Source organism: Hemibagrus wyckioides, linkage group LG21 (genome assembly GCF_019097595.1).
Source record: "Hemibagrus wyckioides isolate EC202008001 linkage group LG21, SWU_Hwy_1.0, whole genome shotgun sequence".
NCBI classification, from domain to species: Eukaryota; Metazoa; Chordata; class Actinopteri; order Siluriformes; family Bagridae; genus Hemibagrus; species Hemibagrus wyckioides.
The window spans coordinates 1,668,841-1,694,792 of NC_080730.1; the positions used below are offsets into that span (position 1 = coordinate 1,668,841).

Genomic DNA, 25,952 nt, shown 5'->3' on the forward strand with positions numbered 1-25,952 from the left:
TAACAGTAAGTGTACACAGTAGACATTCCTTTCGTATCCTCAAAGCAGCTTGAGTCATTTTTTTTTTGCATTGTACATAACGTTAAAAAAATATTAATAAGAAGAAATAATTGGGATTATCACGTACTGTTACGTGCGCGCGACACACAGCACACAGGGCGGCGCGCATGTGCGCATCGTCGGGAGCGCGCACCAATAGCTTTTTACGTTTACGGGCTCTTACGTCGTTGCCGATTCACAAAACCGAAATCCGGCCACGCAAAACGATCCCGTTTTCGGTTCAATCGCAGTAGCGCTCGTGCCTCTGGCGATGCGGATCGGTCGGGCTGCTTCACTGAGGGTGTTTGGCTCTTTTTCTTTTTGAAACCCATGTGTGTGTGAAAAGGTCGGAGTGTGTGTGTGTTTTGGAGCCGCAGTGTGTGTGTGTGTGTGTGTGTGTGTGTGTGTCGCTTCCCCTCATGACCTCCTAACAGCGACCGGGATTTAACGCAGATTTTTTATTATCAGATTTTTATCTCATCTGTTAAAACTGTCCACGGAAACAAAGCCGTCTTTAATGAGAGCCAGTGCGTGTCTTTGATTTGAGGAGAAACCGTGTAGTCGTTAAGGTGAGTAAACAATTGGACATTACGATTTATTTCTCTCTCTCATACACACACACTCACACACACAAACACACACACACACACACAAACACACACACACACGAATTGGACGCAAAGTGGGGACCCCGAAAAAACAACAGCCAGTGAGGACGTGGTGCTTTTTTAAAACACACCGCACGCTTCTAAAGCAGATTTGTCATCGCAGTGTCGTGTGTGTGTGTGTGTGTGTGTGTGTGTGTGTGTCTATACTGAGGATGAGTTCAAGCTACATAACGCTCTATAACGTTCCAAAAACGGGTCATACACTTATATATATATATATATATATGTGTGTGTGTGTGTGTGTGTGTGTGTGTGTGTCTATACTGAGGATGAGTTCAAGCTACATAACGCTCTATAACGTTCCAAAAACGGGTCATACACTTATATATATATATATGTGTGTGTGTGTGTGTGTGTGTGTGTGTGTGTGTGTGTCTATACTGAGGATGAGTTCAAGCTACATAACGCTCTATAACGTTCCAAAAACGGGTCATACACTTATATATATATATATGTGTGTGTGTGTGTGTGTGTGTAAGAAATCTGCATACTGAATTGATGGGGTTGTTTTTTTTTTTTTTGGCGTCTAGGTTTGTTTATGTCTCCTTGCCACAGACCACACACACACACACACACACACACACACACACAGATGAGTAGTATGTCACATTGCAGTCTTAAGGTATCATTTTAAGTAAAAAAAAAAGAATAAATAAATAGCGAGTGAGATCATCTGATTTAAAAGAATCTGTCTACACATGTGTAACAGAATGTTTATCTATCTCTAAATCTTCTGGTAACATCCAAGACATTAAATCTGAATAAATATGAGCAAAAATAAGAAGCTTTTCCGCACAACACAACATCGTATAGTTTATACATGTGCATGAAACGACTTGATTATGTATAATAACAATATGAATCATAGTGTTATTTATATAGCTTCATAAAGCGCTTAAACCATAAAACTAGGATGAAATGAAATAAAAACCAATTATCATCATGAATTTTCAAATCAACATTTTTTTTTCCATCTTAAGAGATTAAAGATCAGAAACAGAACAGTTATGGTCGACAGTTCATAGTCCTGATCACCTCTGGACAAAATAAAATAAAACAAAAAGAAGAAGAAAATATTCTATATGGAGAGTGTCTGTTTGAAATGTCAGACTAGTTAGATGCTTAGCTTGGCTAATATCTGTATACCTAGTGCTACCTAGCTTTAAAAATCAGGGTCAGACTGGAATCCTATGAGCTCAAGTAGAAGATGTGGAAATACTCCTATATAAACACGGGTATGTGTGGCTTATGTAAGGTTTTTGTTCGTCAGTGTCCTGTTAAAAAAGCCAGTAAGGAGTAGTATGACACACTTTTATGTTGTGTTTTGGATGCAGCTCTGTTGTTTTGGAAAATGACAAGAAGCTAAAACATGAGAGCTTTCATTTTCAGATCAAGTCCAGTGTTGGTATTTCTTAATCGCTGTAAAGGATGTTGCATAATCACAAGAAACACTTAATATTTTTAAATGAATGATTGAAGACAATCGTTAATCAAACAAGTTCATTAAAGATGGACTCTGCCAGTATGTTCTGCCTGTTAGCACCACTAACATAGATTAGCATAGGTTAGCAAAATGCTGAGGGATGAAATGGTACCCAAGTGTTGTTTATTTGTTAATAAAAAGATTTCTGTCTTTTTTAGTGTTAAAAAGTGAAACGTTTTGTTAAACGTTGAGCAAAACTGTCCGTCATCTCTGGGTGGGTGTGGCATATTCTCATCTGTCGGTCAAAGCAGCCCTGGCCAATCACAGATGCTCGTACATTTGGAAGACAGAGATAGCGATTTGAACTTGCTGGAGACTGGGAACTAAAACCAAGGTATAAACCCTTAAAAATCTGATCCTTCTCAAACACCAGACCTCAGAGGCCAGGTCTCAGTAATAACATCTCTTTTATGAGTGAAGAGGTTTGCTTGACTATTCTGTTGCTCTCTGTGTTTGACCTCTATGAGCAGCCAGGTCACTCAGTGGGTCTATTCAGATTATTGTAATAGCTTGGTTAGATGTTTACTTTATCCCTACTAAATTGTTCGTTGCCAAATATTTGTATTTACGGTGGAACCATCTCAACAAAATTGTTTGATCGACAATGTTAATGAAGCATATTGCATATGATATTGAATGAAGATATTCATTCACTGTCTGCAGTGAAAGATTACACCAATTGTGGAAAATTAAAAATTGGGAACTTGAGATGAGTCACATTCTTCAATATCGCAAAAAAATAAGAAGTAAATCAGCTGTACGAGTTATCCGTTTAAAATCTCATGGTAACTAGCAAACATTAGCTAACACTACCTCGATTAATGTTTTCCCTTTAGTTTAACCTCGTCACACTTACCATTCCTAACTAAAAATCATTACTTGATTTTAATTAAAAGCTGGAATGACGAAGTTAATGGAAGAAATGAGAAATAAGCAGCTTTCTCAGCCACTTCTAGTTTTACAGTAAAGTTGTTGCGGTGTTGTATTATTACAGCGGTCACGGTGTAAGAGTCCTTGCTGTGTCCTGCACACAGTGCTGTAGTTCATGCTAGAAATAATACGGATTCTTTACAGTGTGCATTCTCCAGGCTTTGGTTGGTTGAGTTGTATTTCAGTGCAGGATCTGTGAGCCTGTACCTTTTGGGCAATACTGGTTTAGTCATATTACAACAAATGGTTGTGGCAACACCCACCCCGAGGCCTCGGCTGGCTCCCTGTAGGGTGTGTGGTGGAAGAGTCAGGACTTGTTGGGGTGTGTATTCTGCATTCCAAAACCGTCTCTGTGTCAAGACAGCGTCCCTTCTGCTGTGTGTGTGTGTTAGTGTTTGCTTTGCTTTACCTTCTCAAAAAATTCTCACACACTTTTGTCTTTAATGAGACTAACACTTTAATGGCTTTTTTAATGTCAGCAAAGAATTCGACAAAAAATTCTTAAGTGTTTTGTCAGACTTTTTTAGTTGTCTCTCCAGTGTAACGTTTAGCTCACAAGCAGTGCGTCAAGGCTCTTCCGCGTTTCTTTTTTTTTTTTTGGGGACTGTTACTTAAGGTGTGGTTAATTCCAGTTTGTCCACATTTCTAATTGAAGAAGGCCATGTTAATTTTTTTCTCTTACCTGCAGACCTGTATATAGGTTTAAAAACAAAAATCATTTCTATAATAAAAAAAATTAGACACAGTGTTCAGAAACAGGGTGTTGAACTTCTTAGTGTTACAGCGTGTCTTAACAAGTAAAATATTTTGAATATTGGCAAATATGTTTAAAACTTTATGAATGCACATTTTTACAAAATAATTTAACCTCTGTCTGGCCATTTTAACTCATTTTCATGTAAAAAAAAAAAAAAATGAATTTTGCAATAAAAAAAATATATAATAAAAATAGAATTGTAATGTTTTGTGTAGTGCATTAATTAATTAATTGTGCAGAAATCACTGAATCTTAGACAGTCATGAGGTTCTGATATTATTTGGCAGTCGTCTTCTATTTGTGCTCGATACGAATGCCTTGATCTGTCTGTTATTCATTGAACCACTGAACGTTTCTTCAATCCGAGTTTCACCTGAAACTGAAAAAGCACCAGATGATCTCAGCGTATCAAGATTCAACATGTCTCTGCTTTTGTCTTGCATGTCTCGATTGCATGACAGACCGCAAACCCAAGAGATTAAAAATACAACTTCTGCAATATGACTAAATTTCTCTTTTTGTTGCTAACGATATTTGCAGTGCTGCTGAATTCAGCGTTTCCAAATAGATTATTCCTCATGTTCCTCATCATTTCCTTCCTTCTTTTATTTTTCTCAGGCCTTCCAATGGGGGCAACTAAAAGCAAGCCAAAAGACCCAGGCCAGAGGTCTCTGAGTCTGGATGGTACCATTGGAATGGGCTCCGCCAGTGGACACCATTTCAGTTCTGGCCCTCAGACCCAGACGCCAAATCGGAGCCCCGCAGTGGGGACCAGCAGGCGGAGCAACACTTACCATACCAACAGTGCAGAACATCAACTTTTCGGTGGCGCGGATCATACGGCGAGCATCACGTCACCCATACGAGGTATTGCATGTGATTGGAATTTGGTTTTTGGTAGCAGAAAGTGAAAATGAAAGCTCTTGCTCCAAATGGAAACTGATTAGAGAATCAATAAACACACTTGAATACAGACGTTTGGTCATTGGTCAGTTAACTAAACGCTTATGCATTCGCTTAAAAAGTACACACAAGTGAAGAAGAAATGGGGGTAATTGCACAGAGGGCAGTGATAATCAGACAGGACAGATTCGGCAATGAGACTGGAACATACATCTGAATATTACACTGGACATGCAGACAAAGAAAGAATGTTTGGGCAGCAGTGTAGTAAAAACATTGGACAAGACAGTGATGGAGAAAGAAGGTGGAATGTAGATCAGGCAACAACTCTGGGGTGCTATTCAGGTCAGATGAGGGATAGTAGTGGATAGTGTCACTGTGGTCACTGAGTGAGGTGAGGTACAGTAGATTGGGCAACAGCACTGAAGACACTGGTTAAGTAAGATGAGGGACTGTAGATCTGGCAGTGATGCTGGAGATACTCCTCGAGAGCTGATGCAGGGATTCAGGTCAGGCAATGTATTTGAGAACATTGCTGGAGTAACAGGTCAGGGAATGCAGGTCAGGCGATGAAAAGGTACACTAGTGGAGAAGGAGTAGATCCCTGGGAATACTGCTTAAGTTAGATGAAGGACTGTACATCAGGTAACATTTCTGAAGATGTTGCTTGAGGACAGATCTGATGACATGTATCAGGCAATGACACTGGTCAGGTAACAGAGCAGGCGGTTGGCTTTAGATTGAACAGTGACACAGGGAACACTGGTCACAGAAAGACATAGGGGAATGCAGATCGGGCAGTAAGTAGCTCAGATGGTTAAGGCCCTGGGTTGTTGATTGGAGGATTGGGGTCCAAGCCCCAGCACTGCCAAGCTGCCACCTTTGGGCCTTTGAGCAAGGTCCTCACCCAAACAACATGGGTCAAGGAAGAGACCAGTTAATGATTGGAGAATGACGTGAGGAACAAAGATTGGTTTAATATATTTAAGGCATGACTTGTGATACAGCTCTTTTGAAATAATATGACTGTCAGTTAGATGTATTGGGCAGCCAAGATTTATTCTGTTTCCACGGATCATCAGAGTTGTAGTAGGCATGCCTTTGAGCTGTCCTGTGTGTGTGTGTGTGTGTGTGTGTGTGTGTGTGTGTGTGTGTGTGTGGTAGGGGGGATCATTAACAGGGAGCATTTGTTCAAGCATTTGCCAAACAAATGGCTTTTCACACCTGTTCGTCAGAGCTTTAGCAAAGTGCCAGCGTCTCCCTGATACTGATCTGCACTTCAGCACTCGCACCCCTACTGATCCCACCGCTTTAACCAGACTTCCTCCTCTTTCACAGCTGGTGTCACCACGTTTGTCGCGCTATACGACTACGAATCGCGGACGTCTGCTGATCTGACGTTTAAGAAGGGCGAGCGGCTGCAGATCCTCAATAACACGTAAGTCTCATTGGTCGTCTTCCTCAGAGACGTGATGAAGCACTTTTCTGAAGCAGCTCACAGCAGAAGGTGAAATTACAGCAGCTCCGGGCTTTAACGCAGTTCAAAGGGCGTTCATTATCAGCTCTGCTTGTTCCCTCGCGTGAGTCCTTGATGATATGTCGTGGAGACGGAAATGAATGTCATGTATGTCAGCACCCAGACAGATTCCTTCTCAGACTCTGAGTCATCAGCTTGGTTCCGGTGACAGAAATATGTGTTTCAGTGTGGAAACAAACACTCATTAACGTCTGCTCACTATCAGGACACACACTTAGCATTAGTGTAGAAAATATCAAATACACATTATATTAATGCTGATCGAAGAGAAGTTGGGTTATTATAGGTTTGGGTTAGAGAAAATTTCACAATATTTTTGAGTATTATACAAAAATTTCTTTCAGATGTTCTAATGTCCAAATATAATTTATTTATTTTTGATTTCTTTTTGCTGGTGTCCATCACTGAGCTGCGCTTGGCTAACACATCACACAATGTCCTCATGCAGTGTTGCACCGAGTGTCGTTCAGTTATCTCAGGAATATTAATGCGACACTCGCACATTTCCTGACAAAAACCAAGACGTTACATAATCAGACAATAGGCAACGGAGACATTTTATTTATTTAATGAGTTAATTATCGATCAGACACTTTAGCTAGCAGTTTATTAGAAAATCTACATATTGTGTGTCACAGAAATGTCTTTGTGTATTGTGTTATACACTTTTCCCTTTTCATTAATTGTGTATTAATAGCAGGTTCTTATAGAAAAACACACAACATTTTATTTACAGTGATTTCTCTTTAATAAATGACATGTTTAAGGATTTGGGGTTGGTTAAACATGAAGATTTTTTTGTCTCTGTTCCTGTAACGGATGAGTTTTTATATCAGTTGTGTTTGTTATTTTTCTCCCCCAATGCTTCATGGGTTAAATTAGGAGAAAGTACAACTACAGGTCAGTAAACTTTCTTTTACATCATCAGTCTTTCCACTCAGCAGGTAAGAAGCTCATGAGGCTCGCGATGGAGAAGTCGAAAATTCTACGGAGTTGTTTTTATTTTTATGGCAACAAGAATTGAGTTAAAAAATGTATATTTCTTATTATTGTTATCATAAACAAATATAAAATTAGCTTTTAGTAATTAGTCATTACTGTCCTTATTAGCAATTATTAAAATCAAGGGTTTTTTTTTTTTTTTTTGGAAATTAGTATTTTTTTTTGGAAGATGATTATTATTATTATTATTATTATTTCTTTTTTGGAAATCAAAGCTTTAATAATCTTCCAACTTAATAAGAAATAATTTAAATAAAAATCTAATATGGAATATTTTTATTTATTTTATTTCAGTATAGCAGGATTATTTGAAGATGAGAATTTTTTTTTCTTGAAAGAAATATTTCGAATGTTTGTTAGCAGCACTTCCTTTATAGTGTAAAAGTTTAGGTGGACACTCGGCTCGTGTGCTGTCCTGCAGGTTAGGGTGAGGGTTTTATCTCTCTGTCTCCTGATGGCCTTCAGGGTGTGCATTTATTCGCTGTGTTCGGTGTGTCTGGTGGTTTGTGACGTTAATGTGCTGATTGCTGTGTTTTAGGGAAGGTGACTGGTGGTTAGCGAGCTCTCTGACCACGGGGAAGAGCGGCTACATCCCGAGCAACTACGTGGCACCGTCCGACTCCATCCAAGCCGAAGAGTAACAAGAAAACTTTTTATAATAAATATCAGTAGAGTTAAACAAGTAGAGGGAGTATAGTAGTAGGATTAGTAGTAGAATTTATAGTAGAATTTCTTCTGTGCTTTTCGGTGAATGTTTAAAATAAAAATATCTACGTTTTATTTCTAAAGATGAATTTGCACGTGATTGTAGTTACATTTTCACTTTTTTTAGCTTCTCTTGAATTTCTTTTGACAAAGATTTTCACCTCAATGACAAATAAAATCCCAGTTCCCCTGTGTTATGGCATCGAATTAGGGAAAAATTAAAATAGTAAAAAAAAAACAACCGGAATAACTTTAGAGTTTTAAGAATTACCTGGAAATCTGCCATATTCTCGTCTGCATTAGCCTCAAAGCGTAACTGATTCTGTTCTGATTCTTTCTCTGGAAAGATCCGGAGTAAATAAAGCTAACTCTCCATCTGACCTCACAGGTGGTTCTTCGGTAAAATAACACGGCGTGATTCAGAGCGTCTGCTGCTGAACATCCAGAACAGGAGAGGAACCTTCCTCGTGAGGGAAAGTGAGACGACTAAAGGTGTGTTTGTGGTTTTTTTTGTTTGTTTTTTTGCCTCTAATCAATTCTAAACAATTCTATAGCATAGATCCACAAAGTGATATTATTTCTTCTGACCTGCTGTGCTGCTGTTCCTCGTGGTTGAAGTCGATATATATAAAATATTAAGCTGTTAGCTAAAATTGTGGCTGCTAATGAGAGACATGAACATTCTGGGACTTTAGAATCGATTCATTCAGCATTTTTGAACATCTTAAAGTTGTTGAAGTGTGTTTTAATATTTCAACCTGATGAACATTTTGGACCATGCTGTAAATAAATGTTTATTGTGTTACGCTGCTGTGAGGTGATGAGTGAAACTGAGCTTCAGTATTAATCCCCTGAGGAGGATTAGTTTAGGGAACTGCAGTGGTTTGGATCTGTTTCAGCTTTCTGATGTGAAATCTCTTTCCACACTGAGATGAGGTTAATGTGGTGTTTTCCAGTCTGCGTGTCTTCCTCGGGACGTCTTTAAAACAGGAAATTAATCCACCGTGAAGACGTTAAATACAGTTTCAGTCATCATCACTCCATCATCTGACCTGCTGGGGTTTTTTCCTCTTTGCAGTATCAGGAGCTCGGCTCTGGATCAGAAAGTTCCTACATTCTGAGCTTTTTAAAAAGTTCCAGTTGAATAAAGAACATCCAGTTCTGCTCTCTGATTGGTCAGAAGGGGTTGATTAATTCTCTCTAACAGCAGCTCTGACCAGCGCAGGTTTATCGCAGGTTTATATTAAAACACTCGTTCTGATACCTTATCGTTTCCATAGTAACCACTCATCCAGCACACACTCCACTGATTATAAACCAGTTAAAGCATCTAGTCGATGTTCTGGTGAAGTTTTCTGGAAGGAGATGTTTATTTGGTGTTTATGGAAGGAGTCTCCAGTTTCAGTGACTTGTCACAGCTGGGAGTTTGTGGTTTCTCAGTAACATGACAAGGAGTGTGTTTTATTTATTTATTTATTTATTTATTTATTTATTTATTTATTTATTTATTTATTTATTTAATTGTTCTAACTAACGTAAAGAGAGGTTGCAGAGGGAATGTAAGCCAGAACAGGAACACACGAACACACACACACACACACACAGGTTTAGTGCTTCTGTAATGTGAACTTCTTTCATTTTCATTATTAATAGTTCATTAAGAAGAGGAAGATGTTTTTGCTGGAATTTTCACATGTAGCATAAATGTTGTGTATTATCCGTGTTGTTGAGCGTGTCATCCTCCACAGGTGAGAGATGTCCTGCAGTGTTGTGTATTTATTTGTGTTGTGTTGTGTTGTGTTGCTGTTCAGGAGCGTACTGTCTCTCTGTGCTGGACTACGATAACACCAAGGGTCTGAATGTCAAGCACTACAAAATCCGCAAGCTGGACAGTGGAGGCTTCTACATCACGTCCAGGACGCAGTTCAGCAGCCTGCAGCAGCTTGTCCTGCACTACCGCAGTGAGTTCACACACCAGTTACTGTTTCTCTCGCTGTTACACTCACTGTTCCTTTTGCTGTTACTGTTACTCTCCCTGTTACTCTCCCTGTTACTGTTACTCTCCCTGTTACTGTTACTCTCCCTGTTACTGTTACTCTCCCTGTTACTCTCCCTGTTACTGTTACTGTTACTCTCCCTGTTACTGTTACTCTCCCTGTTACTGTTACTCTCCCTGTTACTGTTACTCTCCCTGTTACTCTCCCTGTTACTGTTACTGTTACTCTCCCTGTTACTGTTACTCTCCCTGTTACTGTTACTCTCCCTGTTACTCTCCCTGTTACTGTTACTCTCCCTGTTACTGTTACTCTCCCTGTTACTCTCCCTGTTACTGTTACTCTCCCTGTTACTGTTACTCTCCCTGTTACTGTTACTCTCCCTGTTACTGTTACTCTCCCTGTTACTACTCTCCCTGTTACTGTTACCCTCCCTGTTACTCTCCCTGTTACTCTCCCTGTTACTGTTACTCTACCTGTTACTGTTACTCTCCTTGTTACTGTTACTCTCCCTGTTACTGTTACTCTCCCTGTTACTCTCCCTGTTACTGTTACTCTCCCTGTTACTGTTACTCTCCCTGTTACTGTTACTCTCCCTGTTACTCTCCCTGTTACTGTTACTCTCCCTGTTACTCTCCCTGTTACTGTTACTCTCCCTGTTACTCTCCCTGTTACTGTTACTCTCCCTGTTACTCTCCCTGTTACTGTTACTCTCCCTGTTACTGTTACTCTCCCTGTTACTCTCCCTGTTACTGTTACTCTCCCTGTTACTGTTACTCTCCCTGTTACTGTTACTGTTACTCTCCCTGTTACTGTTACTCTCCCTGTTACTCTCCCTGTTACTGTTACTCTCCCTGTTACTCTCCCTGTTACTGTTACTCTACCTGTTACTGTTACTCTCCCTGTTACTGTTACTCTCCCTGTTACTCTCCCTGTTACTCTCCCTGTTACTGTTACTCTACCTGGTACTGTTACTCTACCTGTTACTGTTACTCTCCCTGTTACTGTTACTCTCCTTGTTACTGTTACTGTTACTCTCCCTGTTACTGTTACTCTCCTTGTTACTGTTACTGTTACTCTCCCTGTTACTGTTACTCTCCCTGTTACTCTCCCTGTTACTGTTACTCTCCGTTACTCTCCCTGTTACTGTTACTCTCCCTGTTACTGTTACTCTCCTTGTTACTGTTACTGTTACTCTCCCTGTTACTGTTACTCTCCCTGTTACTCTCCCTGTTACTGTTACTCTCCCTGTTACTCTCCCTGTTACTGTTACTCTCCTTGTTACTGTTACTGTTACTCTCCCTGTTACTGTTACTCTCCCTGTTACTCTCCCTGTTACTGTTACTCTCCCTGTTACTGTTACTCTCCCTGTTACTCTCCCTGTTACTGTTACTCTACCTGTTACTGTTACTCTCCCTGTTACTGTTACTCTCCCTGTTACTCTCCCTGTTACTGTTACTCTCCCTGTTACTGTTACTCTCCCTGTTACTGTTACTCTCCCTGTTACTGTTACTGTTACTCTCCCTGTTACTGTTACTCTCCTTGTTACTGTTACTCTCCTTGTTACTGTTACTGTTACTCTCCCTGTTACTCTCCCTGTTACTGTTACTCTCCCTGTTACTGTTACTCTCCCTGTTACTGTTACTCTCCCTGTTACTCTCCCTGTTACTGTTACTCTCCCTGTTACTCTACCTGTTACTGTTACTCTACCTGTTACTACTCTCCCTGTTACTGTTACTCTCCCTGTTACTACTCTCCCTGTTACTGTTACTCTCCCTGTTACTCTCCCTGTTACTGTTACTCTCCCTGTTACTGTTACTCTCCCTGTTACTGTTACTCTCCCTGTTACTGTTACTCTCCCTGTTACTGTTACTCTCCCTGTTACTACTCTCCCTGTTACTGTTACTCTCCCTGTTACTGTTACTCTCCCTGTTACTGTTACTCTCCCTGTTACTGTTACTCTCCCTGTTACTGTTACTCTCCTTGTTACTGTTACTGTTACTCTCCCTGTTACTGTTACTCTCCCTGTTACTCTCCCTGTTACTGTTACTCTCCCTGTTACTGTTACTCTCCCTGTTACTCTCCCTGTTACTGTTACTCTCCCTGTTACTGTTACTCTCCCTGTTACTGTTACTCTCCCTGTTACTGTTACTCTCCCTGTTACTCTCCGTTACTGTTACTCTCCCTGTTACTCTCCGTTACTGTTACTCTCCCTGTTACTGTTACTCTCCCTGTTACTCTCCGTTACTGTTACTCTCCCTGTTACTGTTACTCTCCCTGTTACTCTCCCTGTTACTGTTACTCTCCCTGTTACTGTTACTCTCCTTGTTACTGTTACTGTTACTCTCCCTGTTACTGTTACTCTCCCTGTTACTGTTACTCTCCCTGTTACTGTTACTCTCCCTGTTACTGTTACTCTCCCTGTTACTGTTACTCTCCCTGTTACTACTCTCCCTGTTACTGTTACCCTCCCTGTTACTCTCCCTGTTACTCTCCCTGTTACTGTTACTCTACCTGTTACTGTTACTCTCCCTGTTACTGTTACTCTCCCTGTTACTGTTACTCTCCGTTACTCTCCCTGTTAGTTACTCTCCCTGTTACTGTTACTCTCCGTTACTCTCCCTGTTACTGTTACTCTCCCTGTTACTCTCCCTGTTACTGTTACTCTCCCTGTTACTACTCTCCCTGTTACTGTTACTCTCCCTGTTACTCTCCCTGTTACTGTTACTCTCCCTGTTACTGTTACTCTCCCTGTTACTGTTACTCTCCCTGTTACTGTTACTCTCCCTGTTACTGTTACTCTCCTTGTTACTGTTACTCTCCTTGTTACTGTTACTGTTACTCTCCCTGTTACTGTTACTCTCCCTGTTACTCTCCCTGTTACTGTTACTCTCCCTGTTACTGTTACTCTCCCTGTTACTGTTACTCTCCCTGTTACTGTTACTCTCCCTGTTACTCTCCGTTACTGTTACTCTCCCTGTTACTCTCCGTTACTGTTACTCTCCCTGTTACTCTCCCTGTTACTGTTACTCTCCCTGTTACTGTTACTCTCCCTGTTACTCTCCCTGTTACTGGTACTCTCCCTGTTACTGGTACTCTCCCTGTTACTCTCCCTGTTACTGTTACTCTCCCTGTTACTCTCCCTGTTGCTGTTACTCTCCCTGTTACTCTCCCTGTTACTGTTACTCTCCCTGTTACTGTTACTCTCCCTGTTACTCTCCCTGTTAGTCTTCCTGTTACTCTCCCTGTTACTGTTACTCTCCCTGTTACTGTTACTCTCCCTGTTACTGTTACTCTCCTTGTTACTGTTACTCTCCTTGTTACTGTTACTCTCCCTGTTACTGTTACTCTACCTGTTACTGTTACTCTCCCTGTTACTGTTACTCTCCCTGTTACTGTTACTCTCCCTGTTACTCTCCCTGTTACTGTTACTCTCCCTGTTACTGTTACTCTCCCTGTTACTGTTACTCTCCCTGTTACTGTTACTCTCCCTGTTACTGTTACTCTCCCTGTTACTGTTACTCTCCCTGTTACTCTCCCTGTTACTGTTACTCTCCCTGTTACTGTTACTCTCCCTGTTACTGTTACTCTCCCTGTTACTGTTACTCTCCGTTACTGTTACTCTACCTGTTACTCTGTTACTGTTACTCTCCCTGTTACTCTGTTACTGTTACTCTCTGTTACTGTTACTCTCCCTGTTACTCTCCCTGTTACTGTTACTCTCCCTGTTACTGTTACTGTTACTCTCCCTGTTACTGTTACTCTACCTGTTACTGTTACTCTCCCTGTTACTCTCCCTGTTACTGTTACTCTCCCTGTTACTGTTACTCTCCCTGTTACTCTCCCTGTTACTGTTACTCTCTTTGTTACTGTTACTGTTACTCTCCCTGTTACTGTTACTCTCCCTGTTACTGTTACTCTCCCTGTTACTCTCCCTGTTACTGTTACTCTCCCTGTTACTGTTACTCTCCCTGTTACTGTTACTCTCCCTGTTACTCTCCCTGTTACTGTTACTCTCCCTGTTACTGTTACTCTCCTTGTTACTGTTACTGTTACTCTCCCTGTTACTGTTACTCTCCCTGTTACTGTTACTCTCCCTGTTACTCTCCCTGTTACTGTTACTCTCCTTGTTACTGTTACTCTCCTTGTTACTGTTACTGTTACTCTCCCTGTTACTGTTACTCTCCCTGTTACTGTTACTCTCCCTGTTACTCTCCCTGTTACTGTTACTCTCCCTGTTACTGTTACTCTCCCTGTTACTCTCCCTGTTACTCTCCCTGTTACTGTTACTCTCCCTGTTACTGTTACTCTCCCTGTTACTGTTACTCTCCCTGTTACTCTTACTCTCCTTGTTACTGTTACTGTTACTCTCCCTGTTACTGTTACTCTCCCTGTTACTGTTACTCTCCCTGTTACTCTCCCTGTTACTGTTACTCTCCCTGTTACTCTCCCTGTTACTGTTACTCTCCTTGTTACTGTTACTCTCCTTGTTACTGTTACTGTTACTCTCCCTGTTACTGTTACTCTCCCTGTTACTGTTACTCTCCCTGTTACTCTCCCTGTTACTGTTACTCTCCCTGTTACTGTTACTTTCCCTGTTACTCTCCGTTACTGTTACTCTCCCTGTTACTCTCCGTTACTGTTACTCTCCCTGTTACTGTTACTCTCCCTGTTACTCTCCCTGTTACTGTTACTCTCCCTGTTACTGTTACTCTCCCTGTTACTGTTACTCTCCCTGTTACTCTCCGTTACTGTTACTCTCCCTGTTACTGTTACTCTCCCTGTTACTGTTACTCTCCCTGTTACTCTCCCTGTTACTGTTACTCTCCCTGTTACTCTGTTACTGTTACTCTGTTACTGTTACTCTCTGTTACTGTTACTCTCCCTGTTACTCTGTTACTGTTACTCTCTGTTACTGTTACTCTCCCTGTTACTCTGTTACTGTTACTCTCTGTTACTGTTACTCTCCCTGTTACTCTCCCTGTTACTGTTACTCTCCCTGTTACTCTCCCTGTTACTGTTACTCTCCCTGTTACTGTTACTCTCCCTGTTACTGTTACTCTCCCTGTTACTGTTACTCTCCCTGTTACTCTCCCTGTTACTGTTACTCTCCTTGTTACTGTTACTCTCCTTGTTACTGTTACTGTTACTCTCCCTGTTACTGTTACTCTCCCTGTTACTGTTACTCTCCCTGTTACTCTCCCTGTTACTGTTACTCTCCCTGTTACTGTTACTCTCCCTGTTACTCTCCGTTACTGTTACTCTCCCTGTTACTCTCCCTGTTACTGTTACTCTCCCTGTTACTGTTACTCTCCCTGTTACTGTTACTCTCCCTGTTACTGTTACTCTCCCTGTTACTCTCCGTTACTGTTACTCTCCCTGTTACTGTTACTCTCCCTATTACTGTTACTCTCCCTGTTACTCTCCCTGTTACTGTTACTCTCCCTGTTACTCTGTTACTGTTACTCTGTTACTGTTACTCTCTGTTACTGTTACTCTCCCTGTTACTCTGTTACTGTTACTCTCTGTTACTGTTACTCTCCCTGTTACTCTGTTACTGTTACTCTCCCTGTTACTCTCCCTGTTACTGTTACTCTCCCTGTTACTGTTACTCTCCCTGTTACTCTCCCTGTTACTGTTACTCTCCCTGTTACTGTTACTCTCCCTGTTACTGTTACTCTCCCTGTTACTCTCTGTTACTGTTACTCTCCCTGTTACTGTTACTCTCCCTGTTACTCTCCCTGTTACTGTTACTCTCCCTGTTACTCTCCCTGTTACTGTTACTCTCCCTGTTACTCTCCCTGTTACTGTTACTCTCCCTGTTACTCTCGCTTTACTATTACTCTCGCTTTTAGTGTTTCTCTCGCTTTTACTGTTTCTCTCGCTGTTACTGTTACTCTTGCTGTTACTCTCGCTGTTTCTCTCGCTGTTACTGTTACTCTCGCTGTTACTGTTACTGTTTCTCTTGCTGTTTCTCTCGCTGTTTCTCTCGGTTATACTCTCGCTGTTACTGTTACACTCGCTGTTCCTTTTGCTGTTACACTCGCTGTTCCTTTTGCTGTTACTGTCACTCTCGCTGTTACTGTTACACTCGCTGTTCCTCTCGCTGTTACACTCGCTGTTCCTTTTGCTGTTACTGTCACTCTCGCTGTTACTGTCACTCTCCCTGTTACTGTTACACTCGCTGTTCCTCTCGCTGTTACACTTGCTGTTCCTTTTGCTGTTACTGTTACTCTCGCTGTTACTGTTACTTTTCCTGTTTCTCTCACTGTTTCTCTCGCTGTTACTCTCACTTTTACTGTTACTCTTGCTGTTTCTCTCGCTGTTACTCTCGCTTTTACTGTTACTCTCATTGTTTCTCTCACTGTTACTTTTGCCGTTACTGTTATTCTCGCTGTTTCTCTTGCTGTTACTGTTCCTCTCGCTGTTCCTCCCAATGTTACTGTTACTCTCACTGTTTCTCTCGCTGTTCCTCTCACTGTTACTGTTCCTCTCACTGTTACTGTTCCTCTCGCTATTGCTGTTTCTCTCGCAGTTACTCTCGCTTATACTCTTGCTTATTATGTTACTTTCACTGTTTCTCTTGCTTATACTCTCGCTGTTACACTCGCTGTAACTCTTGCTGTTTCTGCTGCTGTCAAATGAACACCTTACAACTGCAACATAAATTGAAACCCAGGAACACTGGAATGTCCATGAAATGGACATTATGGAGATATTTTGCGAGACTTACACATGCCACTGGCAAAGCAGCGTGGAATAAATGAAGCTTTTCATTAGACTTTTTCTCTCTTTTACACACTGAGTTTGACTGAACATCCGCTTTTCTTCAGAAATTGTCTTTAATTTATTTCCCAGCAGATCAGACTCAATCTGTATAGTGGTGTGTGTGTGTGTGTGTGTGTGTCTGTGTGTGTGTGTGTAATAATATCTCTGGGAACTATGCTAACCATGTGGAAAATGCTATAAAGTTGAATTTGTGCTGCTATTAATACCTGCTTCCTGTCCCTGGCCGTTTCAGCTCACGCAGACGGATTGTGTCACGTCCTGACGGACATCTGCCCCATGCTGAAGCCTCAGACTCAGGGCCTAGCACGAGACGCCTGGGAAATCCCGCGCGAGTCTCTGCGGCTCGACTTGAAACTGGGGCAGGGCTGCTTCGGGGAGGTGTGGATGGGTACGACGCTGATCTTCCTCAAGCTTTCATAGATACAGTGGCTTTGAAATTTTAATCAGCAGCTGAATGTAAACACAGATCTGTTTATTTACCACTGAAACAGCCCCATAAACAGACTGAACCCCATCACACACACTGTGACTGACGACACGGATAAATCATAACATTTATGATGTTGCTAGAAATTGATTGATAATTGTATTGTTTTTAGAGAGTTTTTTTTTTTATTCCTTTTAATAGTTGAATCCTGACTCGACTAGCACTTCTCTTCGCTTTATTTAGCTTTAACGAGCTCTGATTGAGCCACATATTCATTATTGAGATATTTGGATATCTTTTTCCTGAACTCGTTGGTGTAGGTACGTGGAACGGCACCACGCGAGTGGCGATAAAGACGCTGAAGCCGGGCACCATGTCCCCCGAGGCGTTCCTGGAGGAAGCTCAGGTCATGAAGAAACTGCGGCATGAGAAGCTGGTGCAGCTCTACGCTGTGGTTTCCGAGGAACCCATCTACATCGTTACAGAGTACATGAGCCAAGGTCTGACCTGCAGCTCCGCTTTATCACTGAACAACCCTCATGCTCTTTAAACTACATGCATCATGAACAGATAAATACACACATACAGAAATATAGATCTTATCTTTTCCAATTCCAGGAAGCCTGCTAGATTTCCTAAAAGGCGAGAAAGGAAAATATTTACGACTTCCACAGCTGGTTGATATGGCCTCTCAGGTACTGGACAAAACGATAAACATTTACTGACTAAATCATATGTTAAAGGAACAGTAACTAAGAAGATTATTAAAAAATAAAGAAATAAAAAATAAAAATGAGTAGGCATGTCACATGCATATTTATAAATAAATAAATATATTAATTAAAGATATTAATTAATTTATTAATCTATTAATTACATGGTTAATTAATCAATTAATGAATCAACTAATTAATTAATCAAATTACTTATTTATTTATTTATTTATTATAGCCAATGTATTTTAGAAAAATTTAAAGCACCAAAGTAAAAATGTGATTAAAACAGATAGGTTGACTTATTTTTTTAAAACAAAATTAAAAATTTAAGACATGGTGTATGTAAAATAAATTCAGCATAAGAAGGTGATTTTTTTTTTTTTTTTTTAAATTGTTAAATTTATTGGTAGTTTAGGGTGGGTTTATGGGTGGAGATGTCTGTGTTCTTCGTCTTCGTCTGGGTTTGTGATTTTATTTGTTTGATGTTTGCTCAGATTGCTGCCGGCATGGCCTACGTGGAGAGGATGAATTACGTCCACAGAGATTTACGAGCCGCGAACATCCTCGTTGGAGACAACCTGGTGTGTAAAGTGGCGGATTTTGGTCTGGCGAGACTCATCGAGGATAACGAGTACACTGCCAGACAGGGTGAGAACAAACAAAACAAACAATGAAATAAATCCATTTACTGAATTCTGATTCTGTAATTATGATGGATTTATTCAGGAAATCAATAGTGGCACTGTTTTCCCTTTATTTGTTTTTGTTATCCCTCTAATATATCTGTCTATTTATTTACTTTATTAGTAGAAGTGGTTTTGATGTTCTGTTTCTAACGAAGGTGCGAAGTTCCCCATCAAATGGACGGCTCCCGAAGCCGCACTGTATGGACGCTTCACCATCAAATCAGACGTCTGGTCTTTCGGCATTTTACTGACCGAGTTGGCCACCAAAGGACGAGTCCCGTATCCAGGTAAAGTCCCCGTCATCACCGCTCACCTTTCTCCAGGTCACGGTTTATTTCTGTTCTCTTTGACGTCACCTTCGTTGTGGCTGATTGGGATATATGATCATTTTTGTCGCTTCACAAAATACTCCTTTCTGATTGGAGGTGTATTGTGTTCTTTATAAAATATAACGGTCGACTGTAAACATGATGATGGATGGAAAGTGGATTTGTGCAGAAAGGAATGATTAAAGGTGACTGTGTGTTAGCATGACAACTGTTGTTATGGTTACGTCACACATGGTTGGAAGGACTTTAACCCTAGCAGTTATGTAATCGTTAGCAATGATGTCTGTCTGTCTGTCTATCTATCCATCTATCTATCTGTCTGTCTATCTACCTGTTTACCTACCTGTCTGTCTGTCTGTTTATCTATCTGTCTGTCTGTCTGTCTGTAGATGTCTGGTGTCAGTTTAAATTAGTTTATTGTTGCATTTGTATTGTTTGTTTTCTACAGGTATGGTGAACAGGGAGGTGCTGGACCAGGTGGAGCGTGGGTATCGGATGCCGTGTCCGGCCGAATGCCCCGCCTCCATGCACGAGCTTATGCTGAGCTGCTGGCGTAAGGAACCGGAGGAACGACCCACGTTCGAGTATCTGCAGGGTTTCCTGGAGGACTACTTCACCTCCACTGAACCTCAGTACCAGCCTGGAGAAAACCTCTAGTGCTTCCTGCACTAGCTCAGAGAGAGTGGACTCTGCTGGTACGTCTCTCCTTACAGCTGTGTGTCTGAAAGGAGTGGAGTTTACAGCGCAGGTGACGCTCCACTGCTACCGATACCAGGAATGCATGCTTAATAAAAAGTCTTGAGCAAGTCTGTGGATGAACGTTAACGCCACGATGGTACGAACAAATCCCTCTCTAGACTTCGCTAAATCCCACTTTTATCCAGCACGTTTTTTCCATCCAGCAGAGTACTGCCGCGCCGCCCGGTGCCAACAATCCTTTCTTCCTTCTTTTCATCCATTTTGTTTTCTTTCCTCATCTTCAAGGCGAGAGCAGAAAGACAGAGCGTCATTTAGCACATTATTATCTGTTGGATATTTTATGGTACTCTTTAATCAAAGGGCTGCTGCTGAACTCATCTTTATAACGAGCGGATTTTCAGACTGTAAGTCACTCAGACGTATAAAACTCATCCCTTTAAATAAAACCTGTTTCAACGTCGCTTTACTGTATTAGTTGCATCAATAACATCGGCTCTTTTTATTTATTGGACACTTTACAGAATAAAATCATGAATAGACGTTCACCATGTTCCTCTCTTTAAAGAGCTCCAAAAGTGGGTTCTCGTACATCAAAGCGGTTTTTCATCACTAATTTATTAAGTAGTGAACACAACACGAGTCCGGATCACTGCATGACTCCGCCCAAAAGAGCAGCGAGTTTGTGTTTATATGGTGACGAACTACAGATTTACCAACACTACAGAAACTCAAACGCGAGTGTTAGCTACAGAAACTCAAACGCGAGTGTTAGCTACAGAAACTCAAACGCGAGTGTTAGCTACAGAAACTCAAACGCGAGTGTTAGCTACAGAAACTCAAACGCGAGTGTTAGCTACAGAAACTCAAACGCGAGTGTTAGCTACAGAAACTCAAACGCGAGTGTTAGCTACAAACAGATAAATATGATAATCAGCTGCTGTGTGAACAAAAACAGGATCCTGTACAAATAAACAGCAGAAACAACAAGATTGTTAGCTGTAAAGCTACTAATAAGATTATTAAACATACAAACACAAAACAATCATTAGCCAAGTACGGTGTCTGAGAAGTGCAGAACACAACAAATCCAAAAACACGAGGACGAATCAGACGGAGTGGAAAAGGTAGGTATAGTGTGTGAATGGAATTCTTCCCTCTGATTGGACGAGACATCTGTCACTAAGGATATACAGGAAGTAGGAAATTGTGTATCTAACTTTATTTCTTTTACATGTGTGGAGTTCTGCCTTCACTTTAAACCATTTTTTATTTCCGATAGTGTAATTTTAAATCTTTTAAACATGATGATTTTTGGATATACTGATAGTGTAGATTAGTTTGTGATCTCTAAAAACACACCAGGAATGTGTGGAAGACCAAACTATTCCAGATTAAAGGAGGTAAGGAGCGCTATAAGAGCAGAGCTGTGTTCATACACACACCAATCCACTTTCTACTGCTGCAGCTACTGCTGGACTTCCTGTAGGTCCTGAGTGACCCATGTCTCGTCCAATCAGAGGGAAGAATTCTGTTCACACACTATACCTACCTTTACTTGTGTTTTTGGATTTGTTGTTGTGTTTCGCACTCCTCGGCTACCGTAGCTAAGATTCGCGAATTATAGTTTTATTGATGGTTAGCTACAATTTCGTGGTTCAGTTATAAAATTGATACGAAACACATTTCAGCTGATGAAAGACTCCTGGTTGGTTGACCGTCTCTTTCTGAAGAACGTTGATGTTTGCTCTGGTGTGATGAACAGGATTGTGGGAAAATCCCATCCAGTGTCACGCTGAGGGAAAGTCGAGCCGAGGTTTGGGTTTTATTCGTAATCACTCAGCTTTTAGTTCAGAGTTTAGACCAGCCCACTGAGTCACTTATTTCATTTGATATGAAATATAGGGAATATGGGATGAACTAATATAATGCAGTAAGACATGTTTGTTCAATTCGAAGACATCTGTGCAATTTGTTTTATTTCAAAGTTTCAGTAAATCATTTGGATATAACAGCACGCAGTGTAGACTTTCTAGTTTTTTCGTTTTTTTTATTTGTCTCTTGACGTCTCCCAGACCTAGCACCGGATCGTGCGACTCGACAAGAACGCTAATGGAACTCGATGTTTACATGAACTTGTGCCATTGCATTTTACTTGGGAATCATGATTCGTTAAAGAGGATTCGACTCTTTAAGTGAATCACCTGCTCTTGTTTTTATTTTCTTTTGTCTGATTTATCAGCCGGAACAGCGCCTGTAAATATCGTTCCATATGAAACCATGTGATACAACACCATGAAAACTTTATAAACCGGACGTTAAAATCAAACAATGACCAGTGATCTCTGCAGTATGATTCGGAGTTGGTTCAGTGCCATACAATGTGATTCAGTATTGTGCAAACGGTTTGAATGAGTTTTTACAAGTGATGTGCCACACCCTCTTTGTAATAGGATGGACAGGTACAGAGGCCACACCCTGTTTCAGTAGCTCTTCTGTGTATGTTAGCCACACCCCCTTCAGTAACTCTTGCCACGCCTCCACGCAGTGCCAAAGAACTGAAAATGGTTTAAAAATAGAAAGAAAGAATAAACATTTCTAACTGATGGTCTCATTAGGGACAGAAACACGACGATGTCCGAGTTTACCACTACAGAGATTTATTAGAGTCTCCGTTCATAATTTACACTAAATCTGCACAGCTCTGACCAAAACGATCTGATTCACAAGAGTGAGTCTTTACAGCTCTGATGTTCTTCACCTGATCATCAGTCCATCAGCCTCCTGTGAGTTCAGTAATATGCAGCATTCAGAGCTCATTAATATTCATATGAATCATTTTAATTCATTCAGGAATCATTTGCTAATCATTTTATAAAGAACGACTCACTTTCACGTGATTCGGATCAGATGGTCGGTTCAGGAGTATTTACACGAGTTAGACTTTTGAAGTGTTTAAACTTGACGTCAGGATGTTTACCGCTTCAGAGTGAACGAGTCTATAGGCTCTGAGAGGAAACCAGCTCACTCCAGGATCTTGTGGAACATCCACAACGGAAGATCATCTCCTTTATAGAGTTGAATGTTCTGCAGGATTATTGATCAGAAATAACAGATTATTGATCAGTTAAAGAACTGAAGCAGCGTCACACCAGAACACAAAGATTTAAGATTTAAACCATTTTTAAGCTAAAATTTTTTTCCCAAATTTTCAGTGTTAATTCTTATTAATAGTTAAAATATTTCTGTAATAAAATCTTTAAACAGGACAATTTTACTACAATTTGTCATAAAGCAGGTTTATAGTTTAAACATGAAAATTGATATTATTGTTAATTACAGTTACTTTATCGTCATGCTCGATTTTTATTTTTTCTTGTCTTCCTATTTTTCTTTGCAAAAATTTCAAAAGATTTGAAGTAAAAAACGTTGATCATTGTTACAATATTAGCAGTGAAGGATTAGCTTAAATAAAATCATTCAGAATTTTCTCATCATTTTATTATAGAATCGTGTTTCACAGTTTACTGGATAATAAACTTAAAATCATTTTTTTTTATGTTAAATTTGTTTTCTGGTTAATGATGTTGATGTTGGATATAATACGGCGGCTCTGTTTCACCAATTACATACGCATTTTTTTGAGGGGGGTGAGGAGGCGGAGTTTATGGTTTGTAATTTTTAACTGGAAAAAAAAATTTCTGAAGGTCAAAAACGTCATGATGATGCAGGAAAACATTTCTGTGAAGCCTGACGCATCACGATGTTTAGGTTTCTGAAAAATAATGTATTGAATCTGTAAAAAAATAAACACTGAAAACATTCTGTAGAAAAGGTGAAGGATTCAGTGCACATTTTTGACTCCGCCCTTAAACCAGATGATGTGATAAATACAGATGTAAAGGTGTTAATATAAATGTCAGTCACTTCAGTGCATTAGCTCATCAAATTACTCAAATAACTCGAACAGAGTTAATATGAGGAGGAGGAGGAGGAAGATTGTAATTATTACGATGAGGAGGAGGGTGATGATGATTGTAATTATGATGATGATGATGATTATTATTATTATGAGATGATGATGAGGTTTATTATGATGAGGATGATGATTTATTATTATTATTTTGATGATGATGATGATGATGATGATGATGTTTTTCCCCTTGAGGAGAAGTCAGTGATGTAGCTCCGATTTTGTTTTTTGGTCCACTGTATTATTCTCATTTTCCACATTTTTGTTTTTATTAATCAGATTAATAGAATTTGTAATTTATTAAATTATGCACCAAAATGTTTCCCTCTCTTCCTGCTCCTGAGTTAAACTACTGACTGTCCTCCTGTGTGTGTGTGTGTGTGTGTGTGTGTGTGTGTGTGTGTGTGTGTGTGCGCGTCTTTAAATATAAACCCTGTTGCGTTGGTGTTGAAGCCATAAACACTTGGTCTGCTGGTGTTTTGTAGATAAAAATGCTTTTTAATCTGGATTTCCGAGCGGTTCTGTAAAAGCTGTTCTGCGAGAGCGTCCGGATCAGGATCGGGTATTTCCGTTTTGTTCCTGTTTCATTGTGAGGAAGCAAAAATGTTTTCTATTTGGAATCTAAAGGCTGGGAGTTTTGATATTTAAAAAGCTCTAGTTTTAGGAGTGTGCATGTTCCTCTTCTCCACACCAGTCCTGTACACGTATCCTGTAAATACCAGTTCTGTAAATCCCCCAGAATCCAGTGATGCAGTGTGAACTGGTTTCTGTACAAACCTTTTTTTGTGCTGTTCACCAGAGTGAGGAACTCTGAGATGGTTTAACGTGTGATTTCGTTCGGTCGGCCGAGTCAAATGCAGATATTTAACAGGTTTTGGGTTTGTTTGTTTGTTTGTTTGTTTTTGATGATGAGTTCACTCCAGATCACTTGCGAGTAAAAAATAAATAAATAAACATTTCTGCAGCCTAGAAATTAGTTTCCACAGGTTCCAGCAATTCTAGATGTCAAGATGAAGCAAGAAAAAAATCGAATTAAGCGAATGTTAGTAAGGGGAGACGCTAACCAGCTAACACAGGTAGCAGGAAGGACGTGTTCTTTTCTATATTAAATTAGGTTTAAAAATGGTTTTCCTGGTGAATTCTCATAATAATAATAATAATAATAATAATAATAATATCTTTAATCTTCATTTGTAGTAACTCCTTTTTACCCAGATGATTTTTTTTTTTCATATTTATTTCAGATTTATTTCTTAAAACTTACCAAAATTTACCAAAATTAATAAAAAGTGATCGATTAAAAAACATTTTTAAAAAGTTTGTCCTTATAAAAATGAATGCTTTATTTTCCGAATGAAAAAACTGACATTGGATTACTGAAAGAAAACAGAACTAAAAGAACATTATTATTATCATTACTATTATTATTATCATTACTATTATAATTATTATCATTATTATGTTTGTCCTTCACTATATTACTCTGGCATGTCATGAATTTTCCCTAACCCTAGTCTTTTGTTAAACAGAAAAAGGTTAAAGTTCAAGCTAAAAAAAAAAAAAGTCACATACTAACTCAAAAAAAGGTGTCAGTAAATTGCGGAGTTCAACCCCGGAGAGGAGAAAATAAATAAAACCGTTCTTCTCTTCTTCTTTCAGTCTGAGGTTAGAGATGAGCGCGCTGTTCAGAGAGCAGATGTTTAGCAGGACGGTAAATCTGAGTGTTTCTCGAAGCCTATGCAGATACACGACCAGGCCTGAGCTCTTTTTTTTATAATAAACCTGTAAATCAATTTAAATAAAAATTAAAGAGACAAAAAAAGGTTTTGTAATTTATTTATTTTTTTGCGTGCAAACTGATTAGTTTGAACTGGATCCTGTTTCAGTGTGTGCTGTCATTACCAGTAGATGTGCAATAAATGAACTTAACACTGTTTTACAATACTGTGTGTGTTTCATTATTTAATATTTTTATCTGTAATTATCTTTAATTTTAGAGATATAACAGTGTCATATATTTCTTCTCTTCCTTCAGCATCAGCTAATATCACCACATTCCTTTAAACTTATTTCATATCTAAAATAAAATGCCTAAAAAATAAAACCTGTTCACGCGCGCGCACACACACACACACACTCAAAACAAATCATTCCACTGACAAAAGAAATAAAATACATCTACACAGTCTAGATTATTTACATGTAAACATTATCGTGTTTGTTCAGTGTTCAGTAAGAATTGTTCTAATTGTTAAATGAACTGAATTAATTGAATTTAATTCAGAGGAAAAAGAAACAGAAATGTAAATATATATATT

The 25,952-nt window shown here is 39.8% G+C and overlaps 1 protein-coding gene across 3 annotated transcripts; it reads left to right on the forward strand.

Annotated features, from left to right (window-relative positions):
• Positions 1-217: 217 nt before the first annotated feature.
• On the forward strand, positions 218-25,576 carry LOC131342464 (proto-oncogene tyrosine-protein kinase Src-like). 3 transcript variants are annotated; one of them, XM_058373398.1, is made up of 13 exons: positions 218-608; positions 4,496-4,744; positions 6,119-6,218; positions 7,200-7,217; positions 7,858-7,956; positions 8,413-8,516; positions 9,836-9,985; positions 17,040-17,195; positions 17,555-17,734; positions 17,853-17,929; positions 18,445-18,598; positions 18,792-18,923; positions 19,414-25,576. In XM_058373398.1, exons 2-13 carry the CDS (start codon positions 4,504-4,506, stop codon positions 19,620-19,622), a joined length of 1,620 nt encoding a protein of 539 aa, XP_058229381.1. In that variant the 5' UTR covers positions 218-608; positions 4,496-4,503; the 3' UTR covers positions 19,623-25,576. The 3 variants fall into 3 exon arrangements, with proteins under 3 accessions (XP_058229381.1, XP_058229383.1, XP_058229382.1); XM_058373399.1 differs by lacking the exon at positions 218-608 and adding an exon at positions 2,372-2,524; XM_058373400.1 differs by lacking the exon at positions 7,200-7,217 and having other exon boundaries at positions 219-608.
• Positions 25,577-25,952: the final 376 nt, after the last annotated feature.

What these genes read in the sequence shown, in the direction of transcription:
- LOC131342464 (XM_058373398.1), top strand. Translation starts at nt 4,504, where the DNA reads ATGGGGGCAACTAAAAGCAAGCCAAAAGACCCAGGCCAGAGGTCTCTG. An exon ending in GCTTGTCCTGCACTACCGCA is followed by an intron (nt 9,986 to 17,039) that starts GTGAGTTCACAC and finishes TGGCCGTTTCAG; the next exon opens with CTCACGCAGACGGATTGTGT. An exon ending in CGAGTACACTGCCAGACAGG is followed by an intron (nt 18,599 to 18,791) that starts GTGAGAACAAAC and finishes TTTCTAACGAAG; the next exon opens with GTGCGAAGTTCCCCATCAAA.